The sequence below is a fragment of the Pleurodeles waltl genome, chromosome 5 (assembly GCF_031143425.1).
Source record: "Pleurodeles waltl isolate 20211129_DDA chromosome 5, aPleWal1.hap1.20221129, whole genome shotgun sequence".
Classification (NCBI taxonomy): Eukaryota; Metazoa; Chordata; class Amphibia; order Caudata; family Salamandridae; genus Pleurodeles; species Pleurodeles waltl.
The window spans coordinates 708,339,919-708,363,099 of NC_090444.1; the positions used below are offsets into that span (position 1 = coordinate 708,339,919).

General features: G+C 41.9%; 1 protein-coding gene across 3 annotated transcripts in view; it reads right to left on the bottom strand.

Moving 5' to 3' along the window:
- ARID1B (AT-rich interaction domain 1B) overlaps positions 1-23,181 on the bottom strand; it is a 764,650-nt gene that overhangs the window by 495,663 nt on the left and 245,806 nt on the right. For all 3 annotated transcript variants that reach the window (XM_069234667.1, XM_069234666.1, XM_069234669.1), the window contains one exon: positions 13,904-13,975. In XM_069234667.1, coding sequence (XP_069090768.1) covers positions 13,904-13,975 — 72 coding nt within the window. The remainder of the gene's footprint in view (positions 1-13,903; positions 13,976-23,181) is intronic.

Genomic DNA, 23,181 nt, shown 5'->3' on the forward strand with positions numbered 1-23,181 from the left:
CTTATCTTGGGTGCTGCACTACAATAAAATGCTTTAGGTCTAAAGCACTGAAGTGAACAATGAAATTGCAAGAACTGCTAAAACTGTGGGGGCGCACCGCCAAAGCGACCAAGGCATGTCACTAGATATATGCCATTTAGGTTTTATCTACCTGTAGGCAAAGCCTACTGTGGACCATACCAAAAACTTACAGTGGGCATAGAGCTCACCGTTTCTTTGCACCCTGTCATTTCACTGGCTTGCGCCTGCATGATGTAAGCATTTGCATGTGACACCATGCAAGCACGAGCCATTCATGCATGATTTCCTTTCTTTTTTTGTTTTGTTGACTGATTCAAGATGGTGGACGCCACTGGACTGGTAAATAAAAAATAAAAAATGTAAATGTTTTTAGCGCAAGAGCACTCAGAGTGCCTGCCAGTAAATGGCAGCTAGCGAGACCATAAAAAAAAAAAGAAGAAAAAATATGAAATGGAACGTGGGTGTGACCGAGCAACAGAGGAGCAAGTGAGGAGAAGATGGGATTACGCTACAGGGAACGGACAAGGGAGAAACAGAGGCATGCAAGAGCACTTTATGGATTGCTGGGTGGATCTTGAGGAAAAATGGCAGCTTGGCAGCTGACTGGGCACACAAAAAAGGCATTTACTATTAGTATGAAGGGGAGAGGAGCAATGGAGGAGTGGGCTGTTCAGCATCAGCTAAAAGCATTGACAATGCCAACATTTCAACAAGCCGCCACCTACTGGCTGTGTCAGTGCTTGCGTTTCTTGTTAACAAATAAAACAAGGGATGCAAATAAACAATGCAGAAGTAGCCAAAACAGGCAGCAATGATGGAAGTTGATTAATTATCATATGTAATGCATTGTTAACTTGCCAAGCCAAGAATTCCTAATACTGCTAATATATTGTGTAAATTCATTACCTTTCTAATAGCTACAACGTCCTACATTTGTCAAGCTATCCCCCATGTTATCAACCCTGTCCCTCCACTTACTGCTGTGAGAAAGCATCCGCAGTTGCAGAACATAGAATTTGTATACTGAAAACTTACAAATCGTGATTTTGTTAATCAGCCTTTAGGATTTTCAAGCACTAATAAAACTTTTGAGCACCAAAATCATAGTTGGGTGCACAAAAATCTTTGATAATAAGAATTGTGTGTCCCTTCATCAATGAGCCATTAGCAGCATCATAGTCGGATATGACCTAAATTAAAAGTAAATTTGGATGGAATGGACCACAAAAACAATCTTATGTGGTGCTGCGGGCAGGGCACACGTTAAAGCATTGTTTTTCTTTATTGTACCTCTTATATGTGTCTTTAAGAGACCCCCATTGGCATGGTGTCCTGGAGTCTTTTGTCAGTGTTCATCAGCAGACTGCACGATTATAAATAAATCGTATCATTTGACAGACTCTTTATCCCCTACTTGGAAGTATTTTGTGTCTCGTCTACAGTAGAATTCTTGTGTTAGCAAATCAGTAAACAGGGCCCCAGTGCCACTGTACCTGCTGTACAATAGACAGCTATGCCCTGGTCTTTAAATATGGCATCCTAGAGTTGCCACTGACTATGTCATTGGTACCTATTGGTTGAATGGGTTTTAGACCCAAACAACTGGACTATTCTTCATCCAAGACTGTTCTCAAGCCAATGAAATTCAAAGGCTCTGTGGAATTACCTCAGCCAGCCTCAGTCGACCTGTTTCTTCTATCCCCACACTCTTCCACAAACCCTGCTGCTCGGCTCCAAGGTGGCATAAGACATGTAAACATGTAGAGTTTTGCAGTTCTCACTGATAACTGCAAAGACACTCCACAGCAAGGATGGGCCCTGGCTTTACTTTCAAGTAGTCTGCTTTCTCTGGGACAGCCTCAGACCAGGAACAAAGTGAGCCTTCTCCTCCTGCAAGGCATTACAGACTGCTTCCCTGTCTAAGCAGCAGGGTCTTAGGCACAAGCAGGTTTTCAAACTGGGCGGGGAAGCTCCCATGACAAACTAATTTAATCTGGGGGGGACAGGCGCTAACCTACAGGTGCATTTATATTCTGCCCTTGATAACACAGAAACATCATGTTTAACACAATATTGTGTTTCCAGTAAAAGAAGACTGTGTCAGTGAGCCACTCTGTAATGGGCCATCAGTAATGTCTTTTGTCATTTTTGTCAGTTATGTTCTGGATGGGAGTAGATGTCCAAGTTGGGACAACTCCAAACAACCCTCAACATCCATCTTATCAGTTCAAATAAATGATTACACTGTGAATACTTTTACACTTTTAGGGAAACCAGGCTGTTTGTATGGCAACAATCATATATTTGACTACATGTTTTAAAGGGATAACTAACTCAGTATGTTGCCACAACCAGCAAACTACACCAAGGACTGGGATAATGGTCCTCACCCCACTATGAGGGTACTCTTGGTGCACCCCTCCAGGTCACATAACTAATCCTGGACCTAACATAGGCAAGGACGGGCCAGGCCACTGTCTTTATGCTGAATTAGTATCGTCAGGACCAACACTAAAAGCCAGGATAGCAGCTATGCAGTCATGCACACAGGCCAAGGACTGTGCCATTGTACCATGCAGGGCACATTCCTGTCCCAACTATGCATGCATTTAGTAAATCGAAGATGCCAAGAGAAAGGCCAACTGTATTTTTATTAATTCATTCATGACTGGGGTCGAGAGGACTATACCGTGCCATTTGAATGTTTTCTTTACACCTGACATTTTCAGTGCTAAGATGCTCAAGGGTTTCACATCAATAAATGAGCCACTGAATTATGATTATCAACATCATGGGTAATAATACATAGATCACTGCAAAGATCCGAGAGTTGCATTTTTCCTAAAATTTAACCCCTCAGGTGCCTGGGACGAGGTGGTTACGTCCTTGGCCGTGGCGCTCGGTGCCAGGGACATAACCACCTCGTCCTACACCCGGCTTATGGGGAGGAGTACTAGCACTACCCCCCATAAGCCTCCCACCCACCCCCCCTCCAGGGCTGGGATGGCAGGGGAATCACTTCCTCCTTCCATCCCCTCCCACCCCCAGTGACGTCTGATGACGTCAGCACGCAATCGCTCGCTGACCTCATCAGAGGCCACCCCATCACGCTGGAAGCTCAGCTTCCAGCGTGATCGGAAAATAAATGCTTGCATTTCTCTTCCGAGCAGGGGGTGGAAGAAGGCAGAGAGGCATCAAAGGAAAGGAAAGGCCTTTTCTTACATTTCATGTCTCTCTGAGCATTTCTGCAACCAGATCGTGAAGCAATCAGGCTGCAGAAATGGCCACTAGACACCAGGGATTTGTATTTACATAAAGTAACTAGGCCGATCTCCCACCAGGGCGGGAAGAAACCTCTAGACACTAGGGATAATTTTTTTGTTTTTTTTAATTGTTTACACCTGGGGAGCGACCCCTGTGGGGCAGAAACCGCTAGGCACCAGGAATTTATATTTTTAATATTTATGTATTTATTTATTATTGTTTTTTTTTGTTTTGTTTTTTACAGATGGGGAACGACCCCTCAGGCAAGGGACGGTCCCCTGGGAGGCAATTTTATTTTAGGCCATTTATGACCCCTTTGGGAGCAGGCTGGCCTATTATTCTTAGGTCAATCTGCCCAACAGAGGGGCAGAAACCACTAGTTACCAGGGATTTTTCTTTTGCCCCAATTTCACAGAAGGGGAGCAACCCCTTAGGCAAGGGTCACTCCCCTGGGGAGGGGGGTAAATTTCTTTAAGACCATTTCTGCCCTCCCTTAGGGCAGATGAGCCTATTTTAATTAAGCCGATCTGCCCCCAAGGGGGGCAAGAACCTCTAGGCACCAGGGATTTTTTATTTTTTTTTACAGATGGGGAGCGACCCCTTAGTAAAGGGACGCTCCCCATAGGGGAACCTAGGTTTCCATAGATGGCTGCTGAGCCCAGGACTAAAAACGCAGGTGTCCCCCCACCCCTGCAAAAACAAGTCGTTTTTTTTGTGTTTGATAATTTTGATGTGTCCAAGTAGTGTTTAGGGGCACTTCCTGTTGCAAGCACTAGGCCTATCCACACAAGTGAGGTACCATTTTTATCTGGAGACCTGGGGGAATGCTGGGTGGAAGGAAGTTTGTGGCTCCCCTCAGATTCCAGAACGTTGCAGCATCGAAATGTGAGGAAAAAGTGTTTTTTTTCCAAATGTTGAGGTTTTCTAAGGATTCAGGTTACAGAACTGGTGAGAGCGCCACAAGGTACCCCACCCTGGGTTACCCTAGGAATCTAGTTTTCAGAAATGTCCAGGTTTGCTGGGTTTTCCTAGGTGCTGGATGAACTAGAGGTAAAAATCCACAGGTAGGCAATGTGCAAAAAACAGGTCAGTTTTCTTTGGGAAAATGTGATGTATCCCTGTTGTACTTTGGGGCATTTCCTTTTGCGGGCACTAAGCCTACAGACACAACTGAGGTCCCATTTTTATCAGGAGACTTAGAGGGATGCTGGGTGGAAAGAAATTTGTGGCTCCTCTCAGATTATAGAACTTTCTATCACCGAAATATGAGGAAAAAGTGTTTTTTTCCTAAATGTTGATGTTTGCAAAAAGTTCTGGGTAACAGAACCTGGTGAGAACCCCACAAGTCACCCCATCCTAGATTCCCCTCGGAGTCTAGTTTTGAAAAATGCACAGGTTTGGTAGGTTTCACTAGGTGCCAACTGAGCTAGAGGCCAAAATCAATAGCTAGACACTTTCCAAAAAAACACATCAGATTTCAAAGGAAAAATGTGATGTGTCCATGTTTTTATTTCCTGTCTTAGGCCTACCCACGCAAGTGAGGTACCATTTTTATCGGGAGACTTGGGAGAATAGAAGAAAAAGTGTTATTGCCCCTTGTCTATCTCTATATTTTTTCCTTCCAACTGTAAGACAGTGTGTAAAAAATACGACTGTGAGAAATGCCTTGTAATTCGCATACTGGTATGGGGACCCCGGAATTCACAGATGTGCAAAGAATCACTGCTTCTCAACACCTTATCTTGTGCCCATTTTGGAAATACAAAGGTTTCCTTGATACCTATTTTTCACTCTTTATATTGCACCAAATGAATTGCTGGATACCCGGTATACAATGAAAACCCATTGGAGAGTGCAGCTCCTTTATTGACTGGGAACCTAGGGTTCTTGATGAACCTACAAGCCCTATATATCCCCACAACCAGAAGAGTCTAGCAGACGGTATATTGCTTTAAAAAATCTGCCATACCTAGAAAAAGCTATAGAAGAAAATGTGGACAAAAATGGCTCCATTTTCCACCTCAATTTCATTATTTTTTTATTTTCGCTGTTACGTTCTGTAGAAAAACCTTTGAAGGATCTGCACAATGACCCCTTGCTGAATTCAGAATTTTGTCTACTTTTCAGAAATGTTTAGCTGTCCAGGATCCAGCATTGGTTTCACACCCATTTCTGTAACTAGAAAGAGGCTGAAAGCACAAAAAATAGTAATAAAAAAAATGGGGAATGTACCAGTAAAAAGCCAAAATTGTGTTGAACAATGTGGTTTTCTGATTCAAGTCTGCCTGTTCCTGAAAGCTGGGAAGATGGTGATTTTAGCACCGCTAACCCTTTGTTGATGCCATTTTCAGGAAAACAACACAAGCTTTCTTCTGCAGCCCTATTTTTTTTTTTTTTTTTTAAACAAAATTTTCCCTGTATTTTGGCTAATTTCTTGGTCTCCTCCACGGGAACCCACAAACTCTGGGTACCTTTGGAAACCCTAGGATGTTGGGGGGAAAAGGACACACTGGGTAGCTTATGTGTACAAAAAGTTATGAGGTCCTAAGCGCGAACTGCCTTAAACAGCCAAATAAAAAAGACCTGGCAACTGAGGGGGAAAAGGCGGGGCAGGGAAGGGTTTAAAAGAGGCTGAAAATGTGAAGGAAAAAAAGATGTAAACGTGTTAAAAACAATAAGCAAGGTCTCCAGTTTTACGGTATTTTTTTTATTACCTTTCACAATGGCTTCTGGATACTGGAGACGCCTGCCTGCAAAAAGCCCGTAAAACGGGACAAGCAAACACAAACGCTTGAGTTAATAATGCAAAAAGCAGGAAACAAGAAGAGCTGAAACAGCTTTCTCCGAAATACAGCTCTTAACCTTGCAGTTAACTAAAATAAACCAGTACTATTAATCAGGCAGAACCATGTGAAATGTAATTTTTAAACATTTACTAAAGGGGAGATAGTTCAGTAATCACTCTCGGAGACCAAGGCCTTGTGTACAGCAGCGCTCAAGCACTAAATACCAATCTCCTGTCTGTGGAGGCCATTACCCGCCCCGTCGCCATGGCGACGCTAACAGTGTGCCTGACTTCAAAGACAAAGATGTAATTTCAGACTCCCAGCAGCCAGAGGGAGTGGTAAGAATATTCTACTCAGGCGGCGTCAGCTGATGATAAATTATAAAAATATCCAGGAAGGTTAGGAGGTGGACCGTACCACACTATGTGTAATCCTTTGGGGGGATTTTTCCCTATTCTCTGCTTGGCATTTTGTTCCACCAGCAAAAAATACGCAAAAGGCAGCAAAAAATGGACAGATGAAAAGTGGAACACAGCCATCGTGCCAGATAATATTTAATATAGGACGAGGTTCCTGCCTTGCCTTCCTTCCTCTCTCTCCCTTCAAAGAAAAGTAAAAATAGCCGCCAAACTATCTCGTTTCATTCAAATTCTGCCTTCAGAATCTACATGGAAGGCTGAGAAACTGCCTTCTTTTTACCACGCCCGTGGAGGCATTGACTGATCATGAGTTTGAATACTAAATACTTAGCTATCCACCTCCGTTACCAGTACAGCTACACGGTTCTAGAAGTAAAGAACATTTTACTATGACCTCAGGATGCCCCTTGGCAGGTGGGAACATTTATAACAAGGCGTTTGTTTTTTCTTGTATAATACCACTTGTATTAATCATGGGGAAAATAAAATAAAATGAAACGTCAGAATCCAAAGAAAAGACAAATTGCCAGTGGTTACTTGAAATTTCGATATTTAAGAGCTCCTGTTAAAATATGGAAAATGCCTCAAGTGTAAGTAAAATTCAAGAATGGACTTTCTTGAACAAGTACCCGCAAAATGACAGAGGCAATGCAAATATGATTCAGAACATAAGACCCATATCCCAGAAACAGTGTGTGTGCCTCACTGGGAACTGTATAGCATACATTTTATTAGAAGTTATTCATTCAACTCTTTGAAGAAAAGACACCATACAAATATTATCGTATCTCAAGTTTCCTAAATGAGTAAACACATTAAATGAACAACTGTGATACTCATTCTTATTAACAGAATACAATCAATAATTATTTGTCAGTGGCATACAAATGAATGTCTTTCTGATGGGGATAGGGGCGCAACAAAGTATCAACAATAGTGTCAATGTATTTTTGCTCCATTTAATAATTTCTATGATGCTTTTTCAGATTATGAGTGATACTATTATTGGTAAACTGAAAGAGTCTTAAAAAAACTATAAGAAAGTAATCAATTAATGTTTAAAATTAAAAATGTCAACCTCCAATACATAGTCTGGTGATTTGTGTTTTAAGCTACTTCTAAGATGTGTTGTGTACTGGCCACATTTCTACCTGAAGGAACGGGATGACGTCCTTTCAACTCAAAGCAAGAGAGCGAACTAGTGCTGAACCCCAGTGTGAAGCAAAGATATATGCTCGTCTCAGATAATAAATGAATGCTGTTTAAGCTACTCATTGCCCAAACAGCGTTATTCTGTGCTCATCTAAAATTGTACTAAACCTGGATACTCTTCCACAGAGAGGCAAAACAATTCCACTTCTTGGTGCCTACTAGGTGACTCAACCTAAAACATGCCCAGCTGCTTTCACCAGTGAGGCATGTGTGTTTCTGGCCCAGTAATGACACAATCGTGTCTGGAATCCATTTTATTCAAAAGCAGGGTGCAGAACCCTGTCTGTTTAATGACCAACCATCACCGGAAGGAAGACATCCTCAGATTTATAAAAAGGTATAAGGACAGGAACTTGTGCATTTTTACACTGAAAGTTTAATGTAAGCCAGAATTTCCTGTACCCTTAGTTATGCAAAAAAAAAAAAAAAAAAAAAAAAAAACTAGAAGTCAAGTAAAAAAGTCACATGTATTTTGTTATGTTAACCATCTTCCTATTAAACTAGGGCACCAGACACTATTATTCTAAACACTGTACATTTACAACAAATTCAAAAACTCAAGGACATTACTTATTATAAACCTTTACCCCTAACAACATTTCTTAAATTAAGGTTTGAGTGCACACAACTTCACTAAGTTACATTCCTTTATGATATTAAAGATAAGGAAACTGTGATGAACCTATTTAAAGGAAATTTTTCTCAGTCATTTTAAAATGCTATTTCTTTTAAACATTAAGCATTCTATAGTTCCACTGGGTAATTAAAAAAGAACATATGATTGAAGCAGCAACTTAATCATACATAACATAGGGAAGTTTGCTTTTAAGAAAATTAATGTGTAATTCATTCCACCAACCATGTGCAGGAAGTCACATGATCTCATATAAACCTACAATCACATTTAACTCTATTCATTTCATTTATCACAAAGAAACTGTAGTAAACACATGGAATGGTTTCATTGAGAACACAAGATTAATCTCAATAACAAACAATGACCAATAACTTCTGGATTAACCAATAGCCTTGACTGCCTGAGTAGCAAAACGCTTCAGCACTTCGTAAGTGGTCATAAGCGCTAAATAAATGCAAGTCATTTTACAATACAAATTCTCACTAAATTCCATGAAAAATGAACATGGCACAGTAAAAATCCTTAAAGGAAAAAAACAATGGTTTGTCATTTGGCCAAATTTCTTACTAAACCAAATAAAATATATTTAACTGAAGAAATTCAAGACTAGCCATCTGCAGGCAGAAATGGAGGATACACCTAAACCTTCATGGAAGGGGATCACAAAATCTCTTGAAACACACATTTGAAGTATACCCAGTATAACTATGTCCATAGGACCTACCTTATCTCGCATAGAATTAACCGGATATATGTTATAACGTACAGGGCATGCCCACGGTGTTGGTTGTGCAAGGCCGACTTTTGTCATAGGACTTGGGGATGCCCGGGGTTGCAGCAATTTTGGAGGGAGGTTATTGCCAGACTGAACAGCACCATGGACAGGCATTTTGATAGCCCAACTGTCTGCTTATTTGGACTTTATGATAGACTCCCTCAAAAAAGGTGGGGAACAGATTTATTAAACTGGCACTGGGACTGGCATGTAGGAGGGTGGTGATGGCCTGGAAGAACAGTTCTGGACCTAAATTGAGTAAATGGGTGGCAGACGTTACCTGCTGGGCCAGGGCAGAAGAGCGGGCCCTCCGAAGGGAAGAAATGAGAGGAATGAGGAACAGTCCGATAGCCCCTTTATGGGCGGAGGTGGTGGGAACATGGGATACTGTCGAGGCAACCATAGAACAGACTGCAAATGTGCCACTAAATTAGAGGAGTTAGGATCATAATAGACCCCTGATGCCCCCATGAACATTCATATACGGCCCCCCGCCTCCCTCCCTCGGCCGGACCACGAAAACTTGAAGACACACCTACAGGCAAAGCGGTTTGGTTTACATAAGTAGGCAAGTTGTATTGTATGTTTTGTTAGTTAACTTATGCAGTTAGAGTGGACAGGTACCTGAGAACCTAGAGCTGGACGAGGCGGTGCACAATCATCCGTATTTCTCGATACAACGCACCGACCAGAGAACCACTGACGGCCCACACTGCAATTACTTTACCTATAGGCAGAACATGACGAGGAATAATCTGCAGTGTGGGAGGCATATAAAAGGATAGTAGTGCTGGTTAGCTGTTTAATAATTCCTATGAAAAGGTGGCTTGTATGGCTATACCAGATGTTTTGTTCCTGTGACTAACTTGATGTACCAAATGAAATATCAATAAATAAACATGTTTAAAAACAAAACCTTCATGGAAGGGTATACAGTTATTTCTCAAACACCAAATAGGCAATGTGGTTCACTGGAGGCAATGTGGACACAGTGGTTCAACAAAACATGTGGGTGTCCCCCTGCACAGTACATTGAGGGGCCCACTCTGGATTCGCTCAGGAGCTCTCAGGCCAGGGTACTGTGCTGAGGGGGCCCCATGGAGCTCAGCCCCCCCCCCCACCGCCACACCACAGGGGCTGCAGGGGGCCTTTGTTACACCACTGTGTGGACAGCTTACATACTTTAAGCCTTTCTAAACAATAAATCTTCAGACAGCAAATCCTGAAGGACACCATAATGTGCCACTGTAGATAAAGGAGATCCTAGGGTAGTGGGATTTTCAGTGGAAGCACCAAAGACCGATTTCAATCCCAATAAACAGGTTTGAAGCTAGTAGAACACAGAAATGACAGCCATTGATTTATTTATGATCATTCTGTCACCAATAAAGCAGAGTAGAAAGAAAGAGAAGTTTTTTTTTGTCAATAGTGAAAAAGACTATGGCCCTCATTATGATCATGCCGGCGGTGGTGGTAAATAGACCACCATATTATGATCCGCCCTAAACCCCACGGCGGAGTACATCGCCACCACCAGTGGAAACGCTGGCAGGGGTGGTGTATTCCAATCCGAGCAGCGCTGCCCTCCGGATAATGATACCCATTCCGCCAGCCTTTTCCCAGCGGTTCACACCGCCAGGGAAAGGCTGGCAGCATTGGTATGGTATATTGGGCCCCTGTGCAGTGCCCCATCGTGCAGGTCACTGCCCGATTTACGGGCAGTGATCTGCGCGACAGGCGCAGCTGCACCCGCCACACACAAACATTGGCGGCGGCTCCATTTGGAGCCGCTGTCAATGTTACAGCCCTTTTCCCTGCTGGCCCGGCGGGCGGAAACAATTTTTCCACCCGCCAGCCCAGCGGGGAAAACATTATACGGCTGGTGGGGGGGGGGGGGGGGGGAAAGGGTAGTTGCGCTGGTGGTCATCTATTGACCGGCAGCGCGGATCATAATGATGGCCTATATCTCAGCATGGCCTATTACCAGCATTGAATCGTATAGGATACACAATTTGTTCTCACAAGAAACAAATGATTCTAATATCTCCCCTAGAACTGATGCTTCTTACCAAATTCATAACAATTGTAATGGTATACCAGTCAGGTGTAAAGCACAAGCGGTCCCCACTGTTTGTGTATGTCATTTATACAGAGGCACTCCCTCCTTTCACAGAAACTCAGAATCCCTTTCCACTCTTAATGTTTTAAATTGAAGGTGTAATGAATTCCAACACACTCATAATATCGCCTGGAAGTCAGAACACCAAGACACTGATGTGTCAATCATAACGCCACTTAAGGAAAGCATTTTACTATGAGCATTCTCTCTATAGTTGGAAAAAAACAGATCACTCAATAAGTTGCGAGGGAGAAGGTAACCTTTTAGACTATGGGGTCATTATGAGTTTGGTGGACGAAAAAAGCCGTCTGGCAATCTCCTGCGGTCAGGTTGCCGCCGCCACTGTGGCAGCCTTCCTGCAGGCCCCATTAGGAGTTTCCTGCTGGGACAGTGGGCGGAAACAGTGTCTCCTGCAGTGCGTAGGGTGCACCATCACCTGTCGCACGACAGGGCGGGCCATGGGGGCCCCTGCACTGCTCTGGGGCACACTGCACCCCATCTCCGCTAGATTAGAAGGCCAGTCTCTCCTATGGAGGAAACCTGGAGGTGCTCGTGGTCTGACCGTTGCATTACTGCCAAGGTCATAATGTGGTGATCGGACCACCACTGTGGCGACCGCCAGGGTCGTAATGGGGCCCTATGTGTTGCTGTTCGGTGTTTTGCTTTTCAAACTTAACAACATGGCACATGATTTCGGACTGTTTCTTTACCTTTAAGACTGCAACAGCATGTACCTTTTATGTGATTTCGCTTCACGTATATGTACACAATTCTCATCTGAATTAATCTGGATCACAATCTAGAAAACTACAAAAATGAACCTTCAAATCAGCCATTTCGAACTTAGCATCAGATATTTTGTGGAGGGTAAAATGCCTATCTTCAGAGTTCTAGATTAAATTATTAGTAAAAAGACTAAATCAGGACACTAAAAAAATATTTATTGATCAAAATAAAAGAGGGCAGGTGGTGATTTAATAGGGTAATCACTAGGTGACAATATGCACGATATGGGCAACAACTGATTACAAGTTATCTATGCATTCCACAAGATAAACAGATATTGGCATAGTATACATCTACTTTGAATGTTAAAACACATTTTGCAAGAGCTAGGTGAGAAGCCCTACTGGTGGCAAACATACTGCTATTAGACAATGGAAATCGAAAGGCTAACCTAAATTAAAGTTCTGGATAACCTTACCTGGAGAGTGTGATACGGAAACAAACAACTAAAAATGATTCCCCAAGATTCAGTAAACGTATTTAGACTTGTACATCGAAATTGAGAACTCACCCTTCTCAAGAGTAAGCGTAAAGTGATATTATTTTGATCAGACCAATTTCCTGCTGTCTGCTCCAGCCTTGCCCCAGCAAAAGACATTATGATTATGGTTTACGCATATTATAATGTTAGAAAATGTAACCATAGCAAGCAAGCAATTGAACGTAGAGTCTTAATGTTGTATCTAAACATTTTAAAATAAGTTAAATAAATAAAATAGTACAGGGAGTTCTTGTAACGGTGATTGGAGCAACCATGCCAAGAGAATATAAACAAACAATGAAAAGTCCTTAGAAAGCAGCCATTGAAATGAAAGAAAGGCTGTAATCTGTTAGAAGAGTACTCAAGACTCATCAAGTAGCCGTGAAAAAGAAATGGGGACTACAGACCCAGCAAAAGAAGGAAAGGAATGGAATGGCACTCTGGAAAGGTAGTTCTGCAGTATCTCCTTCTCTGGTCATTTAAAAAAAATATTTTGCCCCCTCTTTCTCCTTCCACTTGTCCCTCCCCCCCTTGACTCGCAAGACTCGACAGAGTGGTCGCTGCAGCTGCTTTTCCAAGTATGAGAAAATACCTGAAGAGTCTACTAAAACACCGTCCTGGTAAGGCTCCTGCAAAGCAAACTGAGACAACTACCATAATGATTTGCACTTCAATCTCTTACACGGTCCTTCCCATCAAACAGGTGGCGATGTGCCACAGGACAAAAGTACCTCCCTAGTCACTCTCACACCCCACCAAAACGTCTTCCGCTTAGTCTCACAACAAATACAACAATCTCCCAACTATACACACCCAGATGGTGCAGAATGACACCAGTCCGAAAACGCGCTCCAGCGTTCCTCAGTGGCAGGTAATGAGCTATGAAAATTTAACAATTCAAATAGCTGGTCACTTATGGTGAAGGGGAAATGTTTTACCACTGAAGGTTCCTTGAACAAACACAAAACGTGATTACTCTGACGCTTAAAAAGAAACAAAAAGACACAAGAAACTAAATAAAGCCATTTTTACGCAATATCTATAATCTACCGTTCCAATATATTCACATTAGAATCCTACAGTGCTAAATAAAGGATGTTTGTTACACGATCAGAAACCCTTAGCAGACAAGGTGATCAAAACGCACAGGTTAGGTCCAAGATGAAGCAGAGATATTTTTATCCAAACAGGGTGAGTGTTTAATACTTAAAGCTCTTTTTTTCACCAAGCTTCAGATAACAATGACAATTAATTCAATTTAGCACCTATATTAGAGATATACTACATTTCAAATAATTGCACTGAAAAAAAAAACCCTCTCAACTCCCTCACTTCCAAATATTATCATTTGCAACTCTTAAAGACAAATACAAAATTAAACCATTGCAAGTTTTAATACTCACAGTTCCCTCCTTGCGATTTGCTAATTTCCCACAAACGTATTCTTTTAGGGAAGGCAGGTCATGGCAAAGGCTCTATAATTGAAAAAAATAACACAAATACATTATTGGTTATAGCACTTGTTACTGGAATTTTAAATTGATGCATATTCTAAACTAAACTGTTAGTCTTCTGTAAGATGCTGCTTTGTATTATATTGTAGTTGCAGTCATATAGCGCCTTTATATAATTCAACATACCTCTTACGATGTGCAGAAAGGATCGGAAAATACTCCCGGTACCAACACAAAAGTGGCCCCGATTAGCAAATCACAGCTAAAAAAAAGTACCCCACTTTTGCAAATCGGGCAGTTTTGAATTTTAAAGACACTATATAGGTATTTTACCAAGGTATCGGAGACTGTATTTTATGGTTGCTGCAGGCAAGGTCAAGGTGTGTGGTAATACCAGAAAAAACAACAGTAAAAATCCGACCATAGGCCCACAAGTAGGCAACAAAAAAAAGTAAAAGACCTAAGCAGTGATCTGTCAGGGCCCCCGCTCCCCCCAATCAGGGGCGTTTATGGTAGTGCTAACAAAGAGCACATCCAAAAGCGTGCTCTTCTCTACTCCATCACTGTAAATAACTTTTATTTTCATTGGAAATTTGGCAACAGTGCCTCACATGGGTTAGCATAAAATTCATTAGGTTGAGAATAGCAGCACGCAAGCGCTGCCTTTCCGACGTGTTGGTATCTATTTGGGCTTTTAACCACGCCCACCTCACGCCCATCACTTTCACTCATTTGTGGGCTTGCCTTTCAAAAATCCTTTGATGACATTTGTAAATACTTTACGCTTGTCCCTCCTTTGGGCGGTTTTGTTACCTCTTTGGGGACCGACAATGTTACATGGATAATTGCACTTTTACCGATATGTTTGACTACGAGCGAACTTCTTTTTCCTTTTGCGCTCATGTTCATGGCGGCTGTGGCGTTTTGAATCAGCTTGCTTATGTCAACTGTTTTACTTTTAATTTTCAATTTATGTGGCAAGGAAAGTTCTGTTAGGAATTTACAAGGCTAACAGCTGTAACTCGAGCAAACGCGAGACCCATTGCATTGCACATGCTTGTTTTTTTCATGCAGACGAGTCCTTCGGAAAATACAGTAATTTAGAGAACATGCCAAAAAAGTCTGAATAAAAAGCTAAACAACAAAGCTCCGGCAATTGGTCTGAGTTGCAGGGTGAGCTTATCTGAACAGCTTTTATTTTTAAGCACTACTCAAGAAAATGAGAGCGGAGTACCTTACTGGATGGAGCAAAAACAAATTTTTAAAAGAACTGGCAACAACAGGTGAAGAGATTGCTAAACTGTCAAGCCACCTAAAATCTGCACAACATACAAAGCACGTCACAGGTATGTTATTCCATATTAAGACGCAAAACATCTTTTACATATCGGTCTGAAAGGGTAATAAATTGTGAACAAGGAATCCATAGTTCTGCCCATAAACTCCAAATACACAACCTTTCCAAATGGATTTCTCCAAAATAAAATTTACAAAAGTGAGGATACTAGGGATTTCAGTTGGCACGAGCCGATCTGCAGTGTGGAGAGGATAATTAAACAGAAAAAATAATTACACGAATAAGCATATAAAGTACTCTTACTACAATTTAGGGTGGGTATTTTGTCAGTTTGATCTATATTTTTTAAATGTTCCTTTCATTAAAGCAGTGGTTCCCAACCTGTGGTTCAGGGACCCCCCTGGGGCTCTGCAACGCCTCCTCAGGGGGTCCTCCTCTGCTTAGAAAATTATGTAATATTAACAGATTAGGTCCCGAGCTTTAAGTAATGACTCAGTCGGGGGTCCCCAGATTCCAATAATTATTCACTGGGGAACCCTGGGAGCCAGTAATGATAAAGTAGGGGTCCACAGAAGTGGAAAGGATGGGAACCACTAAAACATTCTGCATCTGTGATATGGAACTTTACAATAGTGTAAAAAGTAACACCTAGGACAAATGTAACCATTCAAGTAACATAACACATATAACGCTCAAACTGCGCTTTGATATAACAGTCCACTATGTTACAAAGTTATTCGCAAAATGCACTCATAGTTCCAGATCACGAGGAATGAGTACTGCCCTTAACTGCATGGTTACTAAGTATCATTAGTGCCTGGACTCCAGCTATACATAAGTGCAGCACTCTCAACCGGGAAAAAAGCACATTGCCAGTAGCAGCTCTTTGTTTCTTGGTAGAAAGGAACGATCATATAACGAAGGAACAAATCATTTGAAGAAAAGTTGTTTCTTTAATATTACTTAGCTTCTTGTATACAGGCAGCACTAACGAAAGAGGTTGCCATGGAAAATACTTAGATTCAGTGTTTTACTTCTCATACCGTGTTCACTGCAAACTTCACATTCTTTCCAAGGCCGCATTTCTGCTTTCAGGATCCAGCAATATGTGATGTGCTCATTAACATTAAGTCGTTTAGAACAGTGATTCCAGCCGATCCTCACTCCTATCATAGCTGCTTCATTGTTCCCATTTATGAGCGATCATCATATGTCGTGAACAGTGTTTCCTAGGCCTGTACACCAACTAATGAATGGAGGTCAAGACACAGTTCCAGGATGGCTGCCTCCCCAACATTGGGCGGGCCACGTTTATCTGTTTAGACAAAGGCAGATGCAGAGAATCTAGGATCATGGCTAGCCACTGACACTGCAGCTAAGACTGTGAAACAAAGTGAGAAATAGGGAGATACCACACAGGTAGTTATTGCAAAATGTAATGACAGTAGATTAGCAGGATCCAATAGGGGCCACCACTGGTCTAAAACCTTCTTATTTTGAAAGGAGTTAGTCAACTTCCATAACCTTGTTTTGCGACAGTACTACCAATGAGAATTTATCAACAACTCCAGAGAATTGCCTGAAATGCCTGAATGCAATGAAAACCTGCGTAAAAATGCAACCTCTATGACTAATGAAGCATCCAACGCACCAATGATACAGATTTGTTCAAGAACCCACTTTTCCTAAACATTTCAAAAGACCGGGATCTGTGCTCATTAAAGAAACACAGCACTCTGCTCAGTCATTAAATGATGCTGCTGCTTTTCATGTAGCTGAGCTCCCAATGAAGTTGTAGTTCAAAATAAGATGTAATGATCAACCTCACTACAGAAAGTTTTGAGCATGCCCAATTCCAGCGCACCTGGCTACACTCGCTTTCATGACAATAGCATGAGAAAAGAATTCACTTTAAAATTAAGCCGTTGAGCACTACACAGTCTAATTTGTATAGCACAACTACTCATGAGCAGCACCTGGTCATCAGCCATAATTTGCCTTGCCGGGTAATTAGATTCCCTTCCCCAGAAGGTCAACCGAAAAGGCAGGCAGGCCGCCCCATTTTCATCCTCCAGATGCCCACAGGGAAGCATGCAGTTTGTATTCCTCAGCCATGTTCCACAGCACATACCTAACCAGTATATGTATTTATGTATTGCACTGTATTGTGTGTATATCATATATATATATATATTATATATAGATATATTTTTCATTCACTGAAAAAAGAAAAAAAAAAAAAAGTTACAGGGACGTTATAGTTAGGTTCTGAATGTACTCCTACAAAACCATAGAATTTCAGCATTTATAGTTAGAGTTCTTTCAAGTAACTATAACTAGTGACCAAAGGTAACTATATCTCACGCCCCGCCATTCACAGGTTTTCTTAAAAAATTTGACTGCTAATGTTTCATTCATACTTTTAAGGACGTTATAGATATTCTCATGACTGCTGTAATATCTGGGGTAATCAGCAGTGTATGGCAAGGGGCAAGTTATAGTTACCTTAGGGAACGACTTATAGTTACTTCAAAGTATTCTGACTCTAACTGCTGAAATTCTATGTTTTTTTCAAGTAAACTAACTATCTTTTTTCAGTGAATTTCTATGTTTTTGTTTAATGTAAAGTAATTGTATTAATATACGGTAATCCAACCACCACTGCGCATGTCTAGGTCCTGCGGGCAACACCGATACCAACCCAAGCCTACTCACAGCCAGGACCTAAGGCCAACACCTAAAACCACCAAACTCTGCACTGCGCACAGCCTTTGGCCCTATGCAGCAGGGGTTGTCCGCAGGGCCTGCAGCCGATCCCTATAACACCCCCTCCCGACACCCCGCTCCTCCCCACGCTGATCTCAGCCCAAGAGACCCCATCCCCTGAGGCCCAACCTAAATATTTAAATTTCTTTTGGGGGAGGGGGGCCGCACGCCCCCTCCTTCCCTGGCTGATATCGACCCCGGGGCCCCATCCCCTGGAGCCTGGTCATGTGACCTGGGTGCCCCCCAATGTGTTGGTGACCATGGGGGGAGCCTGGAGGCCCCCACGCTCGCAGCTGGCTCCCCACCTCCTGCAGGACCCAGCACTGCTGTCACAGAGAGGGAGCTGCTCACGTGGGTTCTGTGCCTGCTTTGCCACCAGATTCAAGCTAGCCTGGCTGATGAGGGGTGATACCACGGAACCGGTCCCAGGATGCTTGTTTCTGGTCAAGGAAGGACCTGGCCCTGGTAGTTTGGGCTGAACTGTTGCCATAGGGAGCAGGGTTAAGACTAATTTGCATATGGCTGGGTCCAAACAGAAGTGGCATAGCAAGCCAAAAAACAGATGGATTAAACCCAGATCTGTCACTGGGGGGTGAATGTTTGATTTGTTCCGCATTCCATCCATTATCTTTTGTTTTTGTATTTGTCGCACTAAGTAGGAAGGATATGTCCAGAAGTGGATCCCATGCTTGCTTTGCCACCAGATTCAAGCTAGCCTGGCTGATGAGGGATGATACACTGAAAACAGTCCCAGGATGCTTGTTTCTGTTCCAGGGATTACCTGGCCTGGCAGTTCAGGCTGGACTGTTCCCAAGGGGAGCAGGGTGAAGACTGATTTGCATATGGCTGGGTCCAAGCTGGGGTGGCATGGCAAGCAAAAAAACTGATAGATTAAACCCAGATCTGCAACTGAGGGTGAATGCTAGATTTGTTCCGCATTCCGTCCATCATCTGTTTTTCATTAACATTTATTTGGTAATACAGTTTTCAAGTCCCATCGTTTTTTTTTTTTTTTTTTAGCCATGAGCTTGTTTTCTAAAGGCAGTAATGCTTGTTTTATGTGCAGAACAGTCTGCCCATATGACAAGCTGAACTCCCCTTAAAAACACATTGCAAGAAATAAGATTGTGCCTTATATAGCAACAAATGTTCTGTCTCAGCAAGCTGAACTGACTGGAAAAAAATGCATATCACTAGAAAAATGATGGTGCTAAAATAAATAGCTGAAAAAAGAATACACACATAAACAGTGAAGAACATATTTTGCATATGCGATTAGTCACACGAGACAACTCACACAACCCTGAGGCGTTCCTTTGCTACTGTTGTAGAGTGCTTTCTGTTTCTTTTTACCAGCTCATTTTTGTTTCTAGGGTGGAGAAGGCAATGAGCACAGCTTGTGATTTGTATTTCAGCTGGTTAGTAGTTTAGCCCTCTGCATGGTGTTACTATAAAAGGGAATGTTTACGTCTTCTGAGTGATTGTACCTACTATGCGGAAATTAATCACGACCCTACAGTGAGACTACAGACACAGATTAGAACTATGATTGAGGAAGCCAAGAATAACCTGTGGATCTCCCCTAGGGAAGCAGAATTTTCGGACACATCACATCCACGGATACCGTATTTTTATTGTTTGCCGAAAATTCATAAACAAACCCCCCCCTCCTGGACGCCCCATAGTGTCAGGTTTGGGTTCAATTTTAGAACCACTCTCGATCTTCTGTGATCATTTTTTACAACCACTAGTAAGAAATTCTTCGACTTACTTGAAAGACACAAAGGAGGTGCTCAATTTGATAGAAATTATCAATGAGGGCGATATCATACAAGCGATCATTACACTAGACGCAGAGGCATTATATACCAACATTCCTCAAGAAGCAACCTTACAGGTTATAGAGTCTGCCTTACATGAAGTGTCATCAACCCTGTCTTCTCCAGTCGATTTCATCTTACAGTGTGCCAGATTAGCCTTGACTGAATTTTTTTTCCTCTTCGAGGATCAATTCTACCATCAAATTCAAGGTACCTCAATGGGGAGCACTTTTGCTCCTAGCCTAGCTTTACATGTATGATTTTGAGAAGAAACACATTCTACGACCAACTAATCCGTTCTTCAATTTTGTCAGGCTATGGCGCCGCTATATAGAAGATATTCTCATCATTTGGCAAGGACCCATGATTCAGGCAGAGGAGTTTGTTACTTGGATCAATACCTTTGATCCTTTTTTGAAATTTACAGCCACTGTGTCTGTTCATCAACTACCCTTCTTAGATCTGATGATTACTATTAACAATGGCAAATTGCAGACCAGTTTGTACCACAAACCTACGGATCGCAACTCGCTCTTACTCTATCAAAGCCACCACTCTAAGGCTCTGCGGGACAATCTACCCTTTGGTCAATTCTTACGTCTGCGTCGCAATTGCAGTTTGCTTGTTGATCAAATTCTTTAAGTAGATATTCTTCAAGATAAACTCTGCGATCGGAACTATCCAGCAAAGATTGTCACTCAAGCACGCAAGAGAGCCAGGAATAACAACAGAGAGGCACTACTAGCGCCCAGAGAATATCAATCTCAAGCTAAGCTGACATGTGTTTCAACCTACACTCCACTGTCTAACTCGATTAAAAAATTGATTAATAAGAGGTGGTCCATTCTCACAAGCGGAGGTTATAACTTACAAAAACCTCTGTTTGCATTTAAACGGACTGCTAACATAAAGGATCTAGTGGTGCATACACGCCCGCGAACTCTACATAACCCTACTAACCAAAAGACACTATGGGATCTCCCACCAGTTGTGGGCCATCACCCCTGTGGGAATTGCAATGTATGTAGCCTCACCAGACATCTAAAGAAACTCGATTTTGACTCCATTGGACCTTGGTATCTCAAAAAACATACTAATTGTAATACCAAGAACTGTATTTATATGATAACGTGCCCGTGTGACTTGCATTACATCGGGATGACATCCAGACCTGTTAAGACTCGTATCAACGAACACAGAAGCAATATTAGGTGCAAAAAACTCACTACCAAACTGAGTGTTCACTTTTTGGAGGTTCACCACTCCCCGAACGATTTATGATGGGTGGTAGTTGAAGCACCTTCTATTCGTCCTGACGGTTCTAAAGCCCTCTTCAGGATTGAACAAAAATGGGTGTTCAAATTGGGGACACATCTACGGGGACTAAATGATGATATCCCTTGGTCCTCCCTCTCACCGTAGATCCTGGTCATCACATTTTGTATTTTTGTATTTTTGCACACTAATTGTGAACATTTCTTTTCTTTTCTTTTCTATTATAATTTCCTTGTATTTGCTCATAGACACCACAGTAATACAATATATCCTGGTGACATCACACCTTGGAGTACTTCTAGCATTCCATTTGTTCTGGTTTCTTATGTTTTTAACTATAGTTAAGATATCAGCCCTTCCCCGATCTCCCGGTCTAGATTTTGTCCGAGATTCGGACTTCGAGGATTAGATAATTCTAACGCGATCAGCATTTTGTAGTCCTTCCTGGATAACTAGTCTCTGTCTGGACTTACAAGAGTCCTTTCTTTATTTTTATTTTACAGAAGACGCGCGACAGATACCATTTGTAGTTCTTCTCCGGTATCTTGGTCCCATAGGACTCGCTTGAGTCCTTCCTCCATTTCCATTACTAGAGGCGCGACGAGCAGCAGCGTCTATTTCTAGCTTGGAGACCATCCGACCCGGTTGTTTCCGGGTGGCGGTCTCCAAGGGTAGGTCCCATACCAGGACCAGTGATGGAGTTTGTAAGTATCCAACTGACGTTCTATTGAGAACATATTTTTGCTTTCTTTGTAGACTTGTGACATTTGCTTTATTAATCTGCTGACAAGGCGCCCGTGCCTATGTTCGGTAAACGCCGTTTCTTCAACGTGAGCGTATCGAGAGTTTCGTTCACAACAAGTAACACAACATATGTGTAATCAACAATGAATACTAGTGTTTGCATGCTTGGGGCTCTGATAAACGACATATGATGCTACACTTTCAATAATTGAAGAGATTTGCATTCGCTTGACATAATGTTGAGGTCTTATCTAACTCAACCTGATTACAATTTATGCTAATCGCCAACCTCGTCTATGTGGCACCATAAGACCACATATTTAATCATTTATTACTCAGAACAACCTCTGAGTGTTCTACTTTGTGGACAAGTTACCTGATGCCTATACTTTTAACTCTCACTGTATAGTATTGACCTTGTCCTACTATTATTTACAATTAGTGTCAACTTGAGTCCCAGAGACGCTTTACCCATGGAACCTGTTCTCGAATAGGGGGTGGTAAGCATTTATGTTTGTGTGTTGTCCCGTTCATTGTTTTTACACCTGAATTTGGTTGCGTTAAATACCATTTACATTTGAGATATATCACAATCATGAGATTTGTTCCATGCCAACTTGGTTTTGCCTCTTCTTTCTTCTTTTTTCTTGTTTTTCAGGGTACCTGTATTACCAGTCATCTTAAGTAAGTGACCGGTCTTATTGTATCGTTATCGATGATACATACTTCAAAGAGGTTTGCTATCTAGTTACGTAGGTCCTGATGAAGCGTCAATGGATCCGGACGGACCAATAGACGCGAAACATGTCGACCATATCATAGAGGTTCTTTTTAATATTTAGAACACTCTACTATATTCAATCACTTTTTGAAAGGTTTTTTGAGCATAATCCTCTATTGCACTTTCAAATTATGTTTTTAACCTTGGTCTTCATCCTTGTAGATTAGACTGATTAAATGATGGAGTTTAACGGATGAATAACCAATTTTAAACCTCTTTTTGCATTTTTTGATGGTGACTTACAGCACCCTTGTTTATCATAGTTGAACTTTTCTAGTCACTGTCTCAAAAAGTTGGCTGAGAGCCCCCACTTCGGGGTGCCCACTAGACATTGCAGTGCCAGCCTAGTGAGGAGCTATTCCCGATGATGATGCTAGTCATCCACAAGGATGCTTGAGGGTTCTCGCTCCTGAGATTGCGGGTCTCTCCTGTCTTCATTTTCTATATATATATTTTTTGGAACAGTGTACCTGTATTCAGTTACTATAAAAGATACAGGTGCAGGGCAATGGAAAAAAGGGAGAAAAACAAAATTGCCAAAAGA